This window comes from Gadus chalcogrammus, chromosome 14 (assembly GCF_026213295.1).
Source record: "Gadus chalcogrammus isolate NIFS_2021 chromosome 14, NIFS_Gcha_1.0, whole genome shotgun sequence".
NCBI classification, from domain to species: domain Eukaryota; kingdom Metazoa; phylum Chordata; class Actinopteri; order Gadiformes; family Gadidae; genus Gadus; species Gadus chalcogrammus.
The window spans coordinates 19,698,515-19,718,843 of record NC_079425.1 but is presented as its reverse complement, the minus strand read 5'-3'; the positions used below and the strand labels follow the sequence as shown (position 1 = coordinate 19,718,843).

Genomic DNA, 20,329 nt, shown 5'->3' with positions numbered 1-20,329 from the left:
ATAGAAACAAGCACGTAGGACTTCAATAAGTTATAAAATGATGTCTAAATTAACGTGAATATTGTTCACTCCCCCACCCTCACTAACAGCCCCCCCTACTCTCCCCACCGCCCCCCTCCCTCCAGGGAAGAACGACGGCACCATCGGGGGGCGGCAGTACTTCCGCTGCACCCCTGGTTACGGGGTGATGGTGCGTCCCGACAGGGTGGTCCGGCGGGAGCGCGGCGTCCGCGGCGGGGACAAGCGCCGCGCCACCGCCCCGCCTCCGTCGGCGGAGCTCTGCCCCCCCGCCGCCCACGTTCCCGTGCTCCGCGGCAACAGCATGTCGACGGGCCGGCGGGGGGAGAACCGCAAGTCGTGGAGCAGCTGAAGGGAGGGGGGGGGGGGGGGGGCGGCGCCGGCAGCGCCGCGGGCCCGTCCCGCGACACGGCTTCACAGAAGGGACACACGGTCATATTTATTTAAGCTAACAGAGCGGAGTCTTTTGTAGATAAAGACAAGACTGCCCTGCGGAGGTGGGATCCACGCAAACAAGCAGCAGAGACGCGCCTGGAGGCCATTGGGTGGTGGTGGTGGTGGTGGTGGAGAAAGAGGAGATCTGACTGGACTGCTTCGCAGCCACTTCCTGAACCGCTCCAACAACACTTCCTGGGCTTTACCCCCGACCCCATGTGATTAACAGGAGGAAGCCCTTCACCGGGAGCCCCTTCATCGTCCTCCCTACCCCTGCTGTCCCAGCATGCATCTGGGTGTCCGAACCCACTCGAGGACCACCCCCCCCCCCCCCCCCCAGGCTTTCTGAGGAGTCCTTTTTGGTCTTTAATTCAGAAACCATCCCCCCCCCCCCTCTTCCCCACACGTGCCTTCATCGTGACAGAGTTTTAATCTCTTATCTCCATGAACAAGTTTATTTTATTATCATTGTGAAAGAGTCTCTTTTATCTCCGTAACTGACATAATCTTTCATCCTCATGAACGAGTTAATATTTTTCTTTCTCCGAGTTGTGTTTGTGAACACAGCAAAACCTTGTTTTTAGGTGTGAGGTGATCTCAGAGACTGGTGTGTGTGTGTGTGTGTGTGTGTGTGTGTTTGTGTGTGGTCTTTCTTGTTGGAGGCAGTAAGCAGCAAAGGGAGCAGGCTGTCTTACCGGGGAGAGGTTTAATGTGGCTGGAGCTGAGACGGGGGCAGATGGAAAGGGCTGACTCTCTGTTCCATACAGTGAAAGCCAACGGGAGCTCATCGCTTACCTTGTCAGTTACAATGTCGTTCCACCTGAATGACTTAAGAGGCGTCTGTCGCGTTGGACACGTTTGGGAGCAGCGAAAGGAAAGAGCAGACTCAGCTCGTGCAACCTCGGAAGCATATTTCTTCCAAAGCACAGCGATTAAACAAAGCGGGAGAGTGTCTGTGTGAAAGGATAAAGAGGAAATAGAGCCTCGGAACTGCTTGAGCGGCGATATCCAAGTGGTCTGTGGATGAACGATGGCAAAATGTACCCGAGCCATCCATATCTCCAGCAGTGTTGAGCAGCAATCGGAATCCGCTGGAAGTCTCTTCTTTGTTCAAATGCATATCCTGTCGCGTAGAGTGGGGGATCCACTGCTGAGTGTCTTTATTTATAGCCTGCAGCGGCTGAAGGGCTGATTTCATGTGCCAAGTCTTGATGTGATGATTGTTTATTGTCCCACGTTGTTTTTGTTGTTTCGGGGTGTTGTGATGGCCTGGTGGTACGGTGCACGTGTGGCTGCCTGGAGAGGAGCAGGGAGGCAGATTTGGGAGAAGTTGAGCACATTTCGTTTTTTTTGCAACCTGCAGAGGACGCAATCTCTACTATGCATTGAATCTTACTGGGCGAGCCGTGTGAGCTGGGGTACTCCTTGTTAAATTCTCTGGTTTGCTGACTGGGAGACGAAGACATTTGTCAAACTCTGGCTTGAAAATAATGTCTCGTTGGGATGATGGCGCCGGATGAATTGAGTAGATTTGGGAATATTTGTAACCATATTTGCGGGAGTGTCTCTGTTGAACATTCCATTAGACCTGTGTCTCTGTGTACCCCCACGGCGTATCTCCGCCCTGGGGTACATCTGACAGAGCTGCCCTTATTACCAACAACAGGAACCTACCTAGTTGTGGCCTACACACACAGAGAAGCATGTAATACATAGTTATATATAGTATACTGTAATACTCAAGTGTCCCATCTACAAACCTATCACGGATAATCCCACATCTACCTGTAGCGGTTGTGGGCGGTTCTGAGACCCAGACCGTGTCCCCATGATCTATTATTGTTAGGCTGCAGGACCCCGTGGGTTAATGAGGCTGACGGTGATGAAGACCTTGACCAGGTCGAACTGTCATGGAAACTCTGTCCGTCAGAGGAAAAGCCTTTTGCGTTTGCTATTTATATTGATTTTAGAGATGCCTTTTATTGATGTGAGCGATTATGAAGCCTTTTAAATGAATATTGCACAAGTGATTCTATGAGAACTGCTGCTGTTAGCATTGTAAATGTCCCTGTAAATTAATCAAATGATTTATGTAAGTAGTGTTAAAGCATGAATAGTAAATTAAGTAGAGCTCTTTGCTCCGTGGACCCAGTCAAATTCGAAAGGAGAGTACTCTATTGAAATATCCTATTTCCAATATAGTTGTGCTCAAAGATTAATTAAATGAGTCTAGGTTGAACAAGTCAGGGCTCTTGGTTATGTGGCCAAAATAATGAAGAATTATCATTGATTTAAAAGGCACTTTGCAGTGTGTGTGGACTTGAAAGAGAGTGGATGTGAGTTTGGGATTGGAAGTGATCCAACAACCTACTGTCTGCTAGAGAGACCTTGGGGATTGGACGAAAGCAATTCTAGGTTGTTGAAGGAACCTAATGGAGTAATTACTTTAGTCATCTCCCATAATGGGTTCTGAGGGTGGATCGTTCCATCCATCACGCGGGACCCGTTCAGTGATTATGAAGTATAACGATCTAGAGGCACCATTTAAAATGTGGATCCATCTGCTCCACGAATGGTCTTTAACCCGATCTCCTCCGTGTTCTCTGGTTGGTTGGTAGTCATTCTTTTTTTAAGAGAAGAGTTGGCTGTCCGGTATTTCCATGGGTAGTTTTGAAGGGGAGGTGGGGAAGTTGGTCAATGGTTTATTGGCTGTCATGTTTGAGCAGGTGAGGATTGATTGGCTGGCATGTTGGAAGTCGTCAAGGCTGAGTTAAAGTTAAAATTGGTTGTTGGCGGTCCGAATAGATGGTTGGTCGATAAGTGGACTTTTGGGATCGTCAGAGAGTTGTTGTGTGTTCCTTATGTGGTCTCTGATGTGGTAAGAGAGGGGAGGAATATGCTCCCTATTTGTTGTGTTTTATCAAAGGTGTGTGTTTGTGCGCGTGCGTGCGTGTGTTTGTGTGTTGGGCTCAGTAGGCTTTGCTCAAACTTATTACCAGCGAGGAAGGGATCCACCAAGCATCACTGAGGGGGTGTGTGGTTGAATCTGCCATGTTGACAGATGACAAACCGTCACCTAGGAGTTCTGCGCTGCCACGGGTACCATGGTACCATGGTTACTATGGCGAGTTGGCTGTTGGCGTTCCTACCCTAGCGACACACTCACTGTCTCGACTGAGATCCGAGGTGGTGGGAGTGTTTGAGATCACGCCAGACTTCCACTTTTAATGACTGTGCCTCCCAGGTCATGTCTTCTTCCACGTTTGTCCATATCAAACATTTTCAAATTCAATTCAGACGAGTACATTTCAAAAAATGACATGGGGCTTTATTTTTCTTTGCCTTGAGTTTTTATCAGACGGAATCTCTTATCCAGCGGGAAACTCTTCAATTTTAACTGTAGTGCTACCGTTTTTTTTGCAAATGTTTTGCTGTGCTTGTTTTCTTTTTTTCTTGTAATTTTCTGTCGATGAAATGGTCGCTTCCTTTCACCCTTTTTCACTTCATGAATCTGTAGCAGCCTATAAGTTGTCCCCATCAGCCCTGGTAGTGATGCAATCTGTTGGTTAGGAATGGTCACTAGAGAAGTCTGTCCCGATGAACATGACTCCATGACCCAGAATCACATGACACTTTAGAGTCTCGGTGGGAATACTCGAATGGCATCCTGGATCACGGGCCTCATCCTGCCCTCCAACATCCAGGAGATCCATCCCTAGATTGAACATTTCAACTGGAACTCAAGGGGACCATTCCAACTACAAACCCCAGACACAAGGTGTTAAGCCATACAGACGAGAATCTACACCCCAACCAGGACGTCTCACACGCCACCAATTAGTAGCAATGTTACTGCCTTTATTTGAGTGGTTCTTTGCGGTGTGGTCGTCTCTGACTGTGACACATAACCAGCAGCAGTATTGGTCAAGTCCATGACATTAACAACTCCCAGAACCTCACTACGGAACCAGTTCTGATCCAATGTGACTCTTGATGTGTCCAGACAATGTCGAGGTTCTGTATCCGGTGGTTGTATTTCCGTTTTAAAGGTGCTTCACAACGCTTTGTCTCTTTCGTCTTCAGTGATCTGGTTGCACTGGTCCTTATGTTTGGCCTGCAGCGCCCCGTACGACCCCGTATGATTTGGTCCAGATCGGTGTTTCTCCTGCCTTAGCAAGGCTGTTATCTATGCTTTTTTTTAAACCCTATTCCTTTTTAATTTCACATACATTTTATTTAAAAATGCGACCCATTGTCTAATATTTATTTGAATGGTATCAGTTTACTGCTGTCAACTATTATAGTACGGTTAATAACGGTTTGATGCAAAGTTTCAGTATTTTTGACTTATGTCATGCCTCTTATTTTAGAATGAAACTCGAGTAGTTACCGCCCATATGGGTTCAACACGGCGCCCCCTGGTGGCTGCATCTACACCTTGCCTAGGCGTGATTCCCCAGACACACAATAATAAAACAAATGAGAGTGAAACTATGGTCCTTCCATTCAGATTAACTCATGTGGCTTGCTAAATGAGTTGGTTTTGCAGTATTAGATTACAATAAAAGTAGGTTATTACTCAGGAAGTATAGCAGCCAGCAGGTGGCGCCCACTTCTTAAGACCTGTGGCTCTGAACCCGATGCGGCTGCAGCGTGGTGCTCTTTGTGCTGGCCCGGTGTTCTCTCTCAGGACCTTCAGACCCCAACACTGCCCCACCAATGTCCTGCTCCACAGCGCCCTCTCCTGGACCTGGTGGCCCCAGCAAGGCCCACTACTGCCCCTAGTCAAGCAGTGGATAAACTGTTACCCAGGCTTCCCTCGCGTTCTCATCACGTCACTTAACATCTCGTTAGGGGAATGGTTCAAGTGCCTGTTAGGTTGGGACTGAGCCTGTAAACCGAAGACAAAATATTTTCATCTGGCTTGGGCTTGGATGCGAGTTGTGTTGAAGCGCACCCCATGATCTGCTGAGAACCACGCCCTCCGATGGATGTGTTAAGAGCTAACTCATCAAGGTCTAATAAGTCTAAACCCGATGGACTCTAATATCTATCCATGGATTGGGTTTGAAGTGGCGAAGCTTAAATTCAACTACTCGACTCCTTTTCGGGACGAGGGTCAGCTAGTTCAGTTGCGATTCTCCTTACTACCACTAGAGGGCATTGTGCGGTTGTAAACTGGAGACGTCATCGTGCTGATCTTGTGGTAGTGACCTAATGTGGGAACGGTTGTTCTGTATGTACGAACCTATGTGTATATTGGAGCATACTAGACTTATAAACACAGAGCACAAGTTTGAGCTTTGATTAATTTAAATGTTTTATGTAATTCTATGCTGCAATCCAAAGAATAATCATGTGTTATAATGCATTTATAATTTCCATCTTTTATCATCTGGACAATAATCTCCCTGACAAGTAAAAAATAAAGAGGAAAACGAGAACATTGTGAGCCGTTTTGCTTTCCATTTGTCCCGAGGATTTATATACAATCAAGTTAATTCCGATAGGTGCAAAACCCAGACATTTAATCTGGGAGTCTTAATACCCTAACCAATACACAAATCAATATAACAAGGGAGTAAAGGACATTTCCACATCTTGTTTCCTTGAGACATTAAAACACACTCCAGCTGAGGGGTCCTTCAAACACACCAGGAGGGTACAGAGATACCCAGGGAACAAACTGCTGACGTCCACCCGGGCTACAAGATTGTGCGTCCGTGTGTGTGATGGAGAGATAGAGCTGGAGATGGATCCTCAGTTCAGACATTTTTAATCACTTTAATTCCCTGGCGGATACAACGGCAATAAAAACAGTTTCAAATTAAATCAGGATTTTTCAACAGATGAAAAAAAGGAATAAAAAGGCTTATGTAGGCATTACTACATATCGATTACAAAACAGTCTACTGTCCAAAAAGGCACTAAACAGTGACACTGAGACAAAACACAGGACGTCCTGACATTGATCATTTCAAATGAACCAAACATCCTTTAGAAGTTTGTTCTTTCATCTGAAGAGTTCAATAAAAAAATACAAATTTAAAAGAATTTACACGGACAGAATAATATTTGAAACAATTTAATTCTGTACTATGTAACTTTGCAAGGGAGCAGCCAAGTGGGTTAGTCGCGAATGGTGCTGCAACCAAATCACCCATGTTCTCTGATGCAATCATCACACGACAAGGAAGTGAATGTTGAGCTACAATGTGTTGTGGCAATTATTGTTTCACTTCCCGCAGAGCCAAGCCTGGTCTGTCAAGTCGCTGTTGATATGATGGTTAATCATGGACTTTTTGTTACAAATCTGTTTGCAGAGAGTAGCTAATAAAATTTAGGATTTTATTTTAACTTTTATCGCTCTCTAGATACTCTTTGACCACAGTTTACTGCTGGACCTGATTGGGTTGATCTCAGGTCAGCCTTGATGGGCCGTTCTCGGTTTAATACAGGGGAGAGGGAGGTGATCTGGTGTCACTGTACAGACTGAGGTCAGTCATGTTCCGCCTGTCATAATCTCTTTTTCGACATGGCTAAAGGAAGACCGGAGGCAGATACTGCATGTTACAACAAAACGACACATACATGGTAATACAGACATGACTTACAGTCCTGAAACAATCTTTATAAAACATGCTGACATCTTAAATGAATCACATGACTTAGTCTCTGCTTGGCAGATTTCACAAAAAGAAAAAAAGATATAAAATATTTTGCAATAGCATTTGTGAATGTATATATATATTTTGTTTTAACATATTTGATTACAGTACAACATCACTAGCTAACAACGCCTCCGTTTAAGAAACACTCGGTGGGAAATAATTCAGGATTCAAGTTAAATTAGACATTTGGTCTAAAACAAACCTTGTGGTACCTGGTCAACATATATTCTTGGATGGACACTACTTGAATAGTTCTGTAAAAAATACCCCAGAATATTCCTAGAATCAGACAGTATACGGTTTTCCCCAACAAAAGCGTGCAACTTCAAGCTGCTTCATAAGCCTTGAGAATGGATTTGGTAAAAAAAATGGTTACTCAAATGAGGGTAAGTGATCGTATGAAATCAGGTATATTTTCTATATCCTATTGGAGGGTTTCATGGGGAATTTAGATGCAATTGTTTCACAATAGTTGCGGTGTTGCCAACAGTCCTGGAAGCTTAATACAGTATATTTCCAACAGTCCTGGCAGCTTATGAGTAACTACTTTTAAGTTTTCCTGCAATCTTGTCTTTAATGGAAGATTTAGGAGTCAAACTGGAGAATATTATGATGCACTTTTGTGCTTTGAGATAAAAAAAAAAGAACGTAAAGAGGTCATGAAACACATAGTATCATCTTGTCCGGTTTGGTTCTTTCAAGAGGAACTTCAGTTCAGTGTCCGCTTACCACCAACCAGATCTAAGAAAGTATTATTTTTCACTGGTGCCTGAGGATAATGATTGTGTTAAAAGTATTGTCCTATTTGCGTAAAACAATTAATAAACAAAAGATATTGATCTCTATAGTCCCTGAAAAGTATGGTTGGAAGCATGTTTCTTCCATGTTGAACTGAAAAACCCCAGAGATTATATCTAAATTAATCATATTGAGAAATCCTCAATACAACTATAACGGTAAAACCTGGTAGCATGTTGAAGCAGCACTCTATGGAGCGAAGTAGTTAGCTTACAAGTATTTAGCTTATAAGATTTGGAGACTGAGGTATTTGTAAATAGTTTATTGTTAAAATAAATGTTGTATCATGAAAACTTGAATCTTTTCACCTGATGGCAGCACTAAGTTTAACCAAACAAACCGGTTTCATTTAACATGTTTGATTTAACATGACATATAGCTTGTCTAAATAGCATATTTTTCTTTTGTAAATAGCTGGCTAGTGTGTAAATATGATAGCTTGTGTTAATATTTACAGTATAGCATGTTAGTGTTAACAGTATCTAGTTAGTGGTAACACAAGCAAGCTATATAGTAAGCTAACAGTATAGCTAGCCAGTGTCAAAGGGTATGGCTAACAAGTGTCAACGTTATAGCTAGCCTGTGTTAATTGGTAAGTACACACTAACTAGCCAGCTCTAGTTTTCCACCAATTCTGCGCTGGTGAAGCACTTTTTTTTTATAAATGCCACCATTAGTCAATTCAGTTAAAAAGGTGTTTAAGTAATTGATCATCCTACATTTGAGTTACTTTGCAGAGGAAAGTTGCCTTGGACAGCAATGTCCCAAATGTTACTTTTGTTTTCCACTTGTCTGACTGGTGTCAGGTGTCAGTCAGTATATTACACTGATACATGGAAAGCCTAAGAGGCTGGAGAAATATGGACAACTCTGTACGGGAATAAGATTGTTTAACATAAATTAGGCTGTCAGACATTTCACCGTATGGGCAAAACATTCAATGCATCTTCAGTGCGATGCGTTTGTTGGTTAATTGTTTTGCCCGTAGGAGGTCAACGCGGTTCTGGCTAATGGCCAGTCACACAAAGTGCAGTTCAAGGCTCGAGCCCTTTTCAAAACACACGCAATAACCACCCTTTGTTATTTTGCCCACGGCAAATTAACCAGATTTTGTTTTTGATACCACACTTTGTAGCCTTGACTTTGTAGCATTAGACTATTTACAGGTTATGCAATTCTGACCTTGTTTAAAGAGTTATCTGTATTTTGAAAACATTTGTAATGCTTAAATAGATACATTTTTTAAAAGAGATATGCGTTGTATTTGCATTAATATAACACATCTCATTTGCCCTGTTTGTGACACCAATGATCCAAGACTGAGTACAACAAAACATCAAATAGTCCTGCCATGGATATGCCAAGAATGTGAGATTGTTTTTGATTCCCAATTAATTAGTAGATATAAAAGTTTAAAGCTTATCCGATTGGTAGAATTCTGTGGGGACTTTTCGCATTCATATACATTTGTCATAAAATCTCAACGTTTTCTACAGTGTGGCGTGACTTTCCTGGACTCAAGAATAGATTGTGGAAGTCACAAACAGGCCTAACCTCTGATGTGCATTTGAATAACATATCCATATAAAAATCTAACCCTTTTGAGTCCTTAAGTCTGTCAAAGAGCTAGTCCTCCAACTAAAGACAGAGGCGTACATTTGATATTATCAAGCTTCCAACCAGCCGCTACTGTCCACGTATTTCTAGACCTCTTGGTTCATCAATACGTCTCCCATGTTATTTTGATCCGTTTCATACTGCTAAGCCAACAGAGAGCCGGTTCATATATCACGTCATGAGATCACATTGGGTTCCTAGGATTTCTGCAGAACTCCTTACGACTCAAACAAGGGACAATGTTAATTTCCTCCACCCAGGAAGACAAGCCTCGGCGCGTCAGTCTATTTTCAGTATTTTCTGATATCTCTCGGCTATATTCAACAGGTTTAGAAAGGCAGGTGGCCTGGAGGCTCTTGGCACAGTAAGGTATTTGACTAAAACTACGACTTACGTTTTCTGCTCACTCGTCTGCCTACCTGCCTTCCGTCAACTGTTGTAAACAAAAATCGCTTATAATAATTCATTTATAATAATGAGCGTTATATCAAAGTCATAATTCTATTTTTGGGGATGTAGCGGTAATGCCTGGGACAGTCGGGTGTAGCGGGGGGGGGGGGGGGGTGGAGGTAGAGCGGTGAACTTGAACAACCACACCCAAACACCAACGCACCTCTCTCATCCCAAAGCTTCTCTCCGGCGCCCCGTCTTCATTCGTCCTCCATCGTCTCTGTCTTGATGTCATTTCCTGTGCTGCCCCCTGCGCCGCCGTCAGACGCCTGATTGGCTAGGGCTAAGATAGTATGATTGACCGCCGCCATCTCCACAGCCAAGCTGATCGGGTCCTGGACCTCAGTGGGTGAGCTGTGACTGGTGGGTTCATCCTGGAGGGAGGGGGAGGGGGGAGACCAGGACACACCCGTCAGTCTGGAAGCCTCTGCCTGAGCCCCCGCCCCTAACAACGATCGGCCTATCAGAGGGTTGCCCTTCTGTCCAGTCACACCCCCCCTGCCCAAGCCCGGCCAGGCAGCCAACCAGCTGGGGAGAAGAGATGGGACCTGAGGGGAGTAGGTCGCAGGTTAGGTGGTGGCCGGCTACACAATGGTGGTGGTGTGTGGGTGGCGGCGAGTACAGACGTACCTGTGTGGGTGAGGACAGGTCTATTCGGCTCAGTCCAAACGCTCTGTTTGCCGCCCTCTTGTCAAACACTGACACCTCAGGGCCCTGCGGTGAAACAACACGCTGGTCTGAGTACAGCTTTATAGAGAGGAGACGGGACCCCTCTATCGTCTCCGTATTGTGGGGCTAAAGAAAGAGAAGTTCAACCTTCTACTGGTGGACACCGGGAGCTGCCCAGTAGAACCCCAGCTTTGTACCGATGACACTGGGAGCTGCCCAGTACTTATAGTGGGTATAACGTCCACATTATTAGATGAAGGAGGCTGGAGCTCAGGGGTCAGCCTTGGTCAGCAGGACAGCGGCTCCTACCTGCTCTGGGAAGTCGTTGCCGTCCACCTCGTCGCTGTTGGAGTGGCCCCCCGGGCTCACCACATCCATGCCGTGGCTCTCCAAGATGGCTGCTTCTTCAAAAGACACAAAACTCACCATAACATATCAGGGGGTCAAACCTTAGGACCGCATGCATCCCTCGTACACACACAAACACAGTGTGTTCTGCTCGGCAGTGCATGCTGCAAATACTTTATGGATTAAAAAAAGGTCCTTTATAAGCCTTTGGCAGGCCGGTCAAAGCAATACGTATATTTGCACAATCCTGTCAAAATGCAAAACACGCACTACACACAAAGAATAGCAACATGGAAACACGCATGTACTAAAAAGAGATGTATATCGGTTGGTGGAGGATATTACCTATGTTTGCGCGCCTCTTCATCTCTTTGCGTCGGTTAGCGAACCAGTTATAGACCTTCAGAGATGTGACCCTCTCCAGATCAGACAGCTTCTTCCCTGTCAGGAGGAGCCAGTTAAACATCCATCTCCCGTGTGTGTGTGTGTGTGTGTGTGTGTGTGTGTGTGTGTGTGTGTGTGTGTGTGTGTGTGTGTGTGTGTGTGTGTGTGTGTGTGTGTGTGTGTGTGTGTGTGTGTGTGTGTGTGTGTGTGTGTGTGTGTGTGCGCGCGCACACACTCTTATTTCTCCATGCCTCATGAACACAGCCTCTTAAAGTTCAAACATTTGTTTCCGTCTAAATACTCTACCTGCAACAAATCTATTCTGGTATGATTGCAGTTTATAAATAGCCCCTGGTTTTTACAAGCCATGCCAATGTGACTCAACATCCTGCCACCGGCAGGAATCTGTCACTAATACAGCATGCATAATGCGGCCAGATTATCGGCTGCAGGCGTGCATATCTTAACATTGATTTTGGCATTAACGTGGAGACAAATGGTTGCTTTATGCTCCTGACATGTGTTGATGCATAGATATTGATTGGCGCAGTGTACACCGGCTAGCTGCAGAAACTCCACCTTAATTAAACAGACCAGAGCCTCCGATAGAACTATTTCACAGAGGCGTGATGGTGGGACAAACCCCGGTATTGCTCATAACATTAATTATGTGACTGCTCCTTTTGTGTTCCCGGGACCCGGAGGTAGACATATCGGCACTCGCTAAGTCAACTAACCACGCCCTGGTACAAAAAAGGAGCCGACCCATAATTAGTGCTAGGAGCAACAACTGTGTTTGTCCTTCTATACCTCGGAGAAAAGATTCTAAGCATCACCAATATCTTGGGATTTACTTGTGTGATTCCAGAAACTAGTTAGAACCAATTCTACCTTTAAAAAAGAAAAATAACAACCCTATCTTGTGTGGCGCAACGTAAAACACACTCTTGTTAGGGCCATTGTTATCGAGGCTGGAAATGCACGCAGTACATTTAAACCCTGATAGTGTTAAAAGGTCCCATGACATGCCACCAGTTGGGAAGTGATTAGCCGTAAGACGCCGTTTTGAAAACCTGTCTCTTATGACATCACAAGTGCACCTAAGCATAAGCCCAACTAGATGTGTGACAGGTGTCACGGGGCCTTTAAACAGCGCTGGGATGCCCTGCTGCTGTAGTGTTGCCAGCTCCCTGCCTAGCCGGCCCTACCTGGCTTCTGGATGACCGCGTTGCAGGCGCTCGCGATCTCCTCCCTCTTCGCCTCGTCAGGGTACTGGTTATCACTGAAGTAGCTACACACACACACACACACACACACACACACACACACACACACACACACACACACACACACACACACACACACACACACACACACACACACACACACACACACACACACACACACACACACACACACACACACACACACACACACACAGAGAGAGAGAGGTCTTTAGATAGTCCAACAGCCACCCCTTTGTTTAATATGACCACGGTATTGGCCCCGCCCCCTCACCTCTCCATGACAGAAAGACACTCCTTCCTCCAGGTGAAGCGACTCCCCCGCCTCAGACGGGACCCCCCCGGCATGGAGCCAAAGGAGGGCGGGGTTTGGTGCCACTCCACCATCTCGTCCATGGCCATTGGCGCGGGCCGCATGGCCAGAGTAGCCCCTACACACACACACACACACACACACACACACACACACACACACACACACACACACACACACACACACACACACACACACACACACACACACACACACACACACACACACACACACACACCCTGTTTTAACGTTGCAACTCCAAACCCTGGCTTCAACCAGCGGTAATGTAATAATATAATGACTAGTTGTGTGACAATAGCGTAGAACATTCCATAAAGACGGTATGGGGGACCGCCCAGTGGAACTACAGTCTTCTCGACCAACCTGCCCTACTACCATAGACTCTTTACTTGGGTGTAGTGAAGCCACCAGAAAAGCCTGATTGTTCCCAGTTTAATTTCACTCACGTGAAACAGGGATGCACATCCACAATCAGATTGGATGCTTTTTCATACAGCATAATCCAGTAAGAGTAGAACCGTCTCTGATTAAATCAGAAGAAAACAGCCGTTTTTGTAAGTAGCAGATATGATAGATGTGCATTCCGTGGAATCTCTTTCAGTTTGGTATGGATTAGGAGAACTTGTTTATAGAATGCTTATGACTTTAATGTGACCTTGTGTTGAACGATTAAGACTGTCTCAGTATGTAAATGACAGTATATTTACCCAAATTGGTTGATGACATGATATGAAACGGAGGTTGAGTTTGGTGGTCAAAGGGCTGGTGCTGTTGCCTGTTCTGTTGTGTGTGGGTGTGTTGTACCTGGGTTGGTCTTCTCCAGCAGATACCAGCGGTAGAAGGCCCGTTTCTTCTGGTCACTCAGGTCTGACCCCTGCTGCACCAGCCAGTGGGAGATCCGGCTCTGACTAATTCCTGGAAGGAGAAATCGAGAAAAAGGTGACATGCTTTTAGTTTAGTGTCACAAAGTGTTGCCTTATTCGAATTGGTTCCCTTGTGCAAAATAACGTGCACTATTTAACGAGCGGAACACCCTGGCCATGTTCATTATCAAACCTTTGCAATATACCTATATTTCTAGCACCACCTCCCTGCGTCTTTTGTTTTGAGGAGCCTATAAGAAGTCACCTGGGTGGTGTGGGGCAGCCATCTTGGTGGCGCGTAGCATGGACATTTTGCTACAATCCCATGATGCTTAGCGGTTTTCAATATCACAATGGCAGGCTCTTTATGTAAAAGCTTTCAAGTGGTGACATCAAACACAGTTCTGCTATTTTATGCGACCAACACGTCATGTCGATGTTTGGTGCATAATTTGGTGCCTGAATTCCCCCTCCAGTTGTTCCCTGAATACTATATAGTGTTCATTATTTCTGGAACAGGGACTGAGGGCACAAGTGAGCCAAATTGAACACGGCATGCATGTCAAATGTCGCTTTGTCTGGCTGGCTATCAGTAGAGTTAACTCTACATTGATTGGCTGAAGGCCAGTTTGGGCTGAGACACTGACCTGTTACCTGGGCAACCACAGCTTGCGAGATCCGCCTGTTTCCCAGGAAGTTTTTGATCTCCTCTTTAATCACAGCGCTGTCCATTCTACACACACACACACACAGGGAGAGAGAATTTATAAATGTATTATGGGATGCATCAGGGAGAAAATAAAGAAAATATTGAATAAACCTGGATAATGTGAAAGTTGAATTCACTGACACAAAAGAGTAAAACATGGTCGACTCACTTGTGCACATCGTTGCAATTAATTAAACTAATTGTCTCTTAATTCAACTAATGACCTGGATTATTCCAGTCTCTCTATTTCAGTCCCTCTCACAGCTGAGTGGACCTCTGCGCTGCCAAACCGTACAGGTGACAAGAAGAGCAGCACACAAACAGGATTATAGATATTTGGCTAGCCTAGTCAAATCTACCAGTAAACCTTGATTCACGTGAACCACACCAGTTCATGCTAGTTCAGCCTGGTCCTCACCTCATGAGTTCTTCCACCTTCTCCTCGAACTCCAGGTCTTCCTCACTGGTCTCGAAGCCGTAGCTCTGGGCCACGACCCCACCGCTGCTGCCGATCATGGCCACGGGAAACCTCGGAGGAGACAGCTTCCCGTTCGCCATGCCGACGAGACCGTTCTCCGCCGCCGCCGCCATGGAAACGGGCGTTGGGGCCGACGCCAGGAGGGGCGGCGAGGTGCGGTACAGGTTACTGGGCGACGGCGACGCCCCGTTCCCGGCGAAACAGGTCTGAGTGGCGGTGGAGGTGGTGGAGGAAGAGGAGGAGCGTGGCGGTGGCGGGCGGGAACGGGGGCTGGGCAGACGGCTGTGCTGGCGCTCCAGGCGCTCCAGGGTGTCCAGGGCGTGCACGATCTCCGCCTGCGTCATGCCGGAGCGCCATAGGCGCTGCAGCAGGTCGATCTGCTCGATGGTGAAGCGCGGCTCCTCGCAGGGATGGGACATCCTGGAGGCGCCAGGGGTCAACAAAGGGTCAGGGGTCAACAACCGGATAGGGGTCAACGGGTCAGGGGTCAACAACGGGAAAACAACTTGAGAACTTAATCTGAGAAAAGATACTGTTGAAATAGAAAATGTTCATGGCGATAACGTACAAACTACCACTCTGGAAAGCTCTTTTGGACAGAAACGCCAGAACAACCGTTCTTTACGGGCAATTTCCCCCCTGTTAACAAATAACTTCATAATATTTGGGTAAAAATAGCACTGAAATGCTCACAAACACTTTGTGAGATAAAAACTGAATGGTGTAACTGCCAACGCAATCAACCAATCGTTTCCCAGTGAGCCTCCTTTACCAAATGATGGTAAAGGAGGCTCATTATGAGCCTCCTTTACCAAATGATGATCAGCTTCATTATTATTTTCTAGTATTCCCATTTTTAAATTAAGTTTCCTAGATCTGCGCCTGTGTAGGTTCCTTTTGTTTCTGCTCTGTGTTAACCCGGGTGAAAGTCAAGCAATATATAATTAACCCCGGCAGTGCCTTTTCGCAGTGCCTTGTTTTATCCATTGAGCTACAAAAGGAATATAACTCCTAACCCTGGCAATGCTAGTGCCTTGCCAGTAAGATGTTCATGGAGTAGATGGAGAGTGACGCTTTTTTTTGTGTCTCACCTCCGGCCCGGGCTGTAAGAAGATGATCACCCAGCAGAGAAGACACATAAATAATTATCGGACACAGACACACAGACACACGCACCTCAGTTTGTGTTCCCTGCACATCGTATTCACACACACTTGCTTATTGTGAGGAAATCCTTCTCAGTACGTGTTCCCTGCACATTGTATTCAACATCTGTCAGCATATTGTATACAGTAACATTAACCTAAACAATGAGCTGAGCTTTACCCCTGCACTTGAACCAACTGCAACACAGAACCAGATGCTGCAGTCTTGAAACCCCGCTGGATACAGGCAACAAAGTGAGGGCTGGGAGTAGATTATCTTTAACCTCATACTTTACTCTCTCCCGCACTCACCATGGCATTGGCCACGTGTGTAGAAGATGGCTTCACTGAGAACAACCAACCAACTTTCTCCATCCTCTCTGTAATAATATCAATTCAGCCCCTGGGAAAATGGCATGTTTAAGCTACATTACTGAAGTGAGTAACCACCCTTAGCCAGGCAGAATCACAGCTAATGATCCATGCAGGTTTGGGTGCGCTTTCCAAGCGCTAGGCAGTGCTAACAGCCTCTGCTGAGGCATTTAAAATAACAAATTGAAGCGTCAACAGAAGATAGAAATTACAATCACGCCAGTTGACAAGAGCCCTTTCATTTACGCCGTGGATCTCCCGGAGACGTGTGCAGAATGTCTGGGGAGACCGCCACACTGATCACATAACAGGCTAATTAATCACTTGCCGAACCCCAAAGGATTATTTATCAACATGAGCGAGAGTACATTTACATCTCTTAGGTTAATATGATTGGTTTGAGGGACTATCTCTTGGACAAATGTTTTTCTAAACTGTGTGTGTGTAGTGTATGTGTGCGCATGTGTGTGTGTGTGCTTGCGTGCTGAGGTTGATAATGTACCACTTTGTTTTCTCTATAGACAGGAGAGGAATCAATCCAAGCAACCAGCCAATCAAATCTCACCCTCTGACATAACATAACTGCGTCTTTTCACTCAGCCATCAGGGATGGGCCCTAACACAGGCTGGTTGTTCATACTAGCAGCACCTCCATGAACCTAGGCTAGTGGAAATCCAGTGGATGTGATCATGCTGCTGTATGTTTGCTATTCTGTAAATGCAAACAGACGAACAGTTGGATAGGCTATGGCTTTCTTTGTTGAACAATCCTTTAACTCTGTGACTGGGCTGACTATCAGCACACAGCATGTTGAGAATCAGTTAAACATTTGGCACCCATGTTGCTCGTAGGAACCATTACACTGTTGGGGGCAGTGTATAATGTATAGTTCACCCAGGCCACTTCAGTGGGCAGGAGAGGAGATTTGATAAACACATGATGTGTGGGTTAGGAATTGAATTATGTACTAAAGAATTTAACCTTGATACGAGTACAGAAATTGGGTGCAAATGGGAATTTAACTAAAATTACCCAGTAAAAGTTTTGGTTGTCAGACATTCCCTTGATTCGCTCGATGCAACACATAGGCTCTGTTTGTTAATCATTAATAAAAGGCCATATGAATTATCGATCACCAACAGTATTTATTGCAGCATAAATTATCTATATGCAGAACGTATTTGAAGGGTCAAAAAAAGTTGAAGGATAGTCCTCAAAATAACCACCGATTGATGTTAATTTGGTTCCTGTTATTAAAAGCATGCATTATTTGTTTTAAGGAGCTTCCCTAGAAATCAAAAGGAAGTTCGTTTCTGCACTTCAGCACAGAAATAGAAAAGAGCACACACACACACACACACACACACACACACACAGTATCCGGCTTCTAAAACCATAGCATGCAGCTACAAGGGCCTATTGATATTAATAATCTGTGAATGTTGAATATTTGTAGACCCCGGTCTTGTTCAAAACTTACTTAATCGGCTAGTTGTGTAACCGAAGGAAAGTTGTAAAGTCAGGCAGACAGATGTGGCACCAGATGTTCTGGGGGACTTCCCCCCCCCCCCCCCCCCCTATGTGTTAGTAAGCAGCGCTGATTACTAAAACCCACCGAACACACCTGTCTGCCTTATAGCTTTACGTATACAACGATGTAGATCGTTTTGATCCCTATAAGACAGTAGATTTCGGGTTGTATTTCCAGGGGAGAGGCCATGGTGTGGCAGTGCCAAGAAGAGCTGGGCGAGCCTACGGGATGGCTGCCTGCTAGCCGCCGTTAGCCGCCAAGTTCCCCGGGCTGCAAGTCTTACCTGGCTGACTGCATCCGTGACCGCCGACCTCCGCAACATTTAATTGACAGATGGATTTGGTCCCTTGTGTTTCCAGGACTAGCATGCACGGATGGGTTTCCGGTTGCTACTTAGAATGTTAATTTGATTTTACTGGGTAGCGAGACTGATTTGCCTTTGTCCGACAGACAGAAGCCATATTGACATGGCAACGCAATGCTTTCTGGGACTCGTAGTCGTCTAGAGTTAGAACGACATAGACAGTATTCACTCTACTACATCATGGACCTATGGTCTACATCTTCTGCTTTCTTTTAGATTTTTATGACGGTATGAAACCTCCATTCTGCGCATTACCGCCACCGTCTGAGCCGGAGTATGAACCGGGGACCCTACTTATCTTAGACAAAAAAACAACAACATATCAACCAAAATAACTCAAACTTAGGCTACATGACATTAATCCATTTTGTTATCTTTAAAAAATGAAAACCTAATTTAAAGATAACATCCCCTCTATTTGCTATACTAATGTATAGGCCTACCCCTTGACTCCTTTAATATCAGTCTCTGGTCTCTTATGTTTTGAACGCAACAGTTGGCCTACTGGTTTGACAGTTTCTGTCAATTGACAATTGAATCTTTTAGTCTGGCAGTGTCAAGCCTTATAGGCAATGTGAAATATGGTGTAGTACTCTAATCACTGTGTAGCCGGATTACAGTTAGAGCAATAACAATTATTGAAATATATTTCATGAATATAGCTTATACCATACAAAAAGAATATGACGCATCAATTGGAGAATTATAAGATAGAGTACAAAAAAAAGTATGAAGTCATTGGTTTTCCTTACCCAAGGAACTAGGAACCTTTGAAGGACCCTTTTTGGGGTGTTGTTTTGACCCCAGTTGGTGATGAATATTCCCTTATTTTCCACAAGGGGGAGCTAAAGTATCAAGAGTTAAACAAAACGACTAGGTTGATTGTTTACCATAATTGTGTGCAATAATTGGTCATCTAGCGCTTGAGGTTTACTGACGCTAGAAGTGTTTTTATCAGGAACCATAATATTGCTTGCCCATTCCATCGTAAAGAAAAATGGGTTCCCGCAGTGGCATACATGTATCTTCTAGTGTATATAGGCTACTGGAAGCGGTAGACCACTGCCTTTAGGTGTCACTGTCTGCCTATTATGTCCTTGTTCCTAAATAGCCATTTGTACATGCAAATGTGTCACCTATAATGGCAGATTGTTTTTTAGTGCACTAGAACCAGCACCATTTCATTCAACAAAACGTTACACACAGTCTTGCGGTGTGAACGCAATATTTATTTGTCCTTCTATACTCAGGGTCAAAATGATTTGTTGTACCTTAATGTGCGTTGCGATATAATATTATATTATACGGAATATAATATTGTACAATGCATTGTTGTTATTATTGTTGCAATCATTTTTATTCTTAAAATGATTCTGATGATCATTATTAAGAGCTAGTAAGACTATTATTTTAGTAATGTGCAGCAGTATTTTTAGTGGGGTGGTCGCAGCAGCAGTAGAAGTAGTAGTATTTGTTTGTAAACAACTAGATTTTGCATGTTAAATGTCTTGTAAGAGCAGCACTCAGCTATCTTTTGTTCCCAGAGCAGGTTCAGCAAATACGAGGGGGTAGAAAGGGGATGTGGGTAGGGGTGCAGGGGATGGGGAGGGAGGGGGAGAGAGAGAGAGAGAGAGAGAGAGAGAGAGAGAGAGAGAGAGAGAGAGAGAGAGAGAGAGAGAGGCAGGCTTTAGGATACAGCACGGGGAGAGAGGAGGAGAGAGCAAGATGCTGACAGATTCCTGATAGATGTGCAAAATGGCGCAAGCATGTACGACCCCAGCGAGCCCCCCAACTGTAGCCGTGTAGGTTAGACCATGTAGAGCTGAATGTGGATATCCATGCTGCTGCTTCTCCCGTTCACGTCGCCTTATTTTCTTCAACTGTTGGAATTCATTTGG

At 45.1% G+C, this 20,329-nt stretch overlaps 2 protein-coding genes across 7 annotated transcripts in view; one reads left to right on the top strand and one right to left on the bottom strand.

The window, feature by feature from the left end:
• Positions 1 to 385, top strand: part of kif13ba (kinesin family member 13Ba) — a 35,202-nt gene extending 34,817 nt beyond the window's left edge. For 2 of the 3 annotated variants that reach the window (XM_056608394.1, XM_056608393.1), the window contains one exon: positions 90 to 385. In XM_056608394.1, the coding sequence (XP_056464369.1) occupies positions 90 to 370 (281 nt within the window). In that variant the 3' untranslated portion in view covers positions 371 to 385. The remainder of the gene's footprint in view (positions 1 to 89) is intronic. The other variant, XM_056608395.1, reaches the window with a different exon arrangement.
• An 8,101-nt stretch (positions 386 to 8,486) lies between these two features.
• On the bottom strand, positions 8,487 to 18,641 carry LOC130403876 (homeobox-containing protein 1-like). Of its 4 annotated transcripts, none has more exons than XM_056608400.1 (10): positions 18,351 to 18,641; positions 14,959 to 15,438; positions 14,479 to 14,564; positions 13,773 to 13,883; positions 12,909 to 13,065; positions 12,599 to 12,681; positions 11,352 to 11,447; positions 10,968 to 11,062; positions 10,620 to 10,703; positions 8,487 to 10,363 (listed from the first exon to the last, which is right to left on the bottom strand). In XM_056608400.1, exons 1-10 carry the CDS (start codon positions 18,362 to 18,364, stop codon positions 10,190 to 10,192), a joined length of 1,380 nt encoding a protein of 459 aa, XP_056464375.1. In that variant the 5' UTR covers positions 18,365 to 18,641; the 3' UTR covers positions 8,487 to 10,189. The 4 variants fall into 4 exon arrangements, with proteins under 4 accessions (XP_056464375.1, XP_056464372.1, XP_056464373.1 ...); XM_056608397.1 differs by having other exon boundaries at positions 8,487 to 10,537; positions 18,351 to 18,640; XM_056608398.1 differs by having other exon boundaries at positions 8,487 to 10,537; positions 10,968 to 11,059; positions 18,351 to 18,624.
• Between the last annotated feature and the right edge of the window lie 1,688 nt (positions 18,642 to 20,329).

Coding starts and splice junctions, on each gene's coding strand:
- LOC130403876 (XM_056608397.1), bottom strand. Junction 13,884..14,478: donor TGTGGTTGCCCAGGTAACAG/GTCAGTGTCTCA, acceptor TTCTCCTTCCAG/GAATTAGTCAGAGCCGGATC. Junction 13,066..13,772: donor GCTGGAGAAGACCAACCCAG/GTACAACACACC, acceptor GTGTGTGTGTAG/GGGCTACTCTGGCCATGCGG.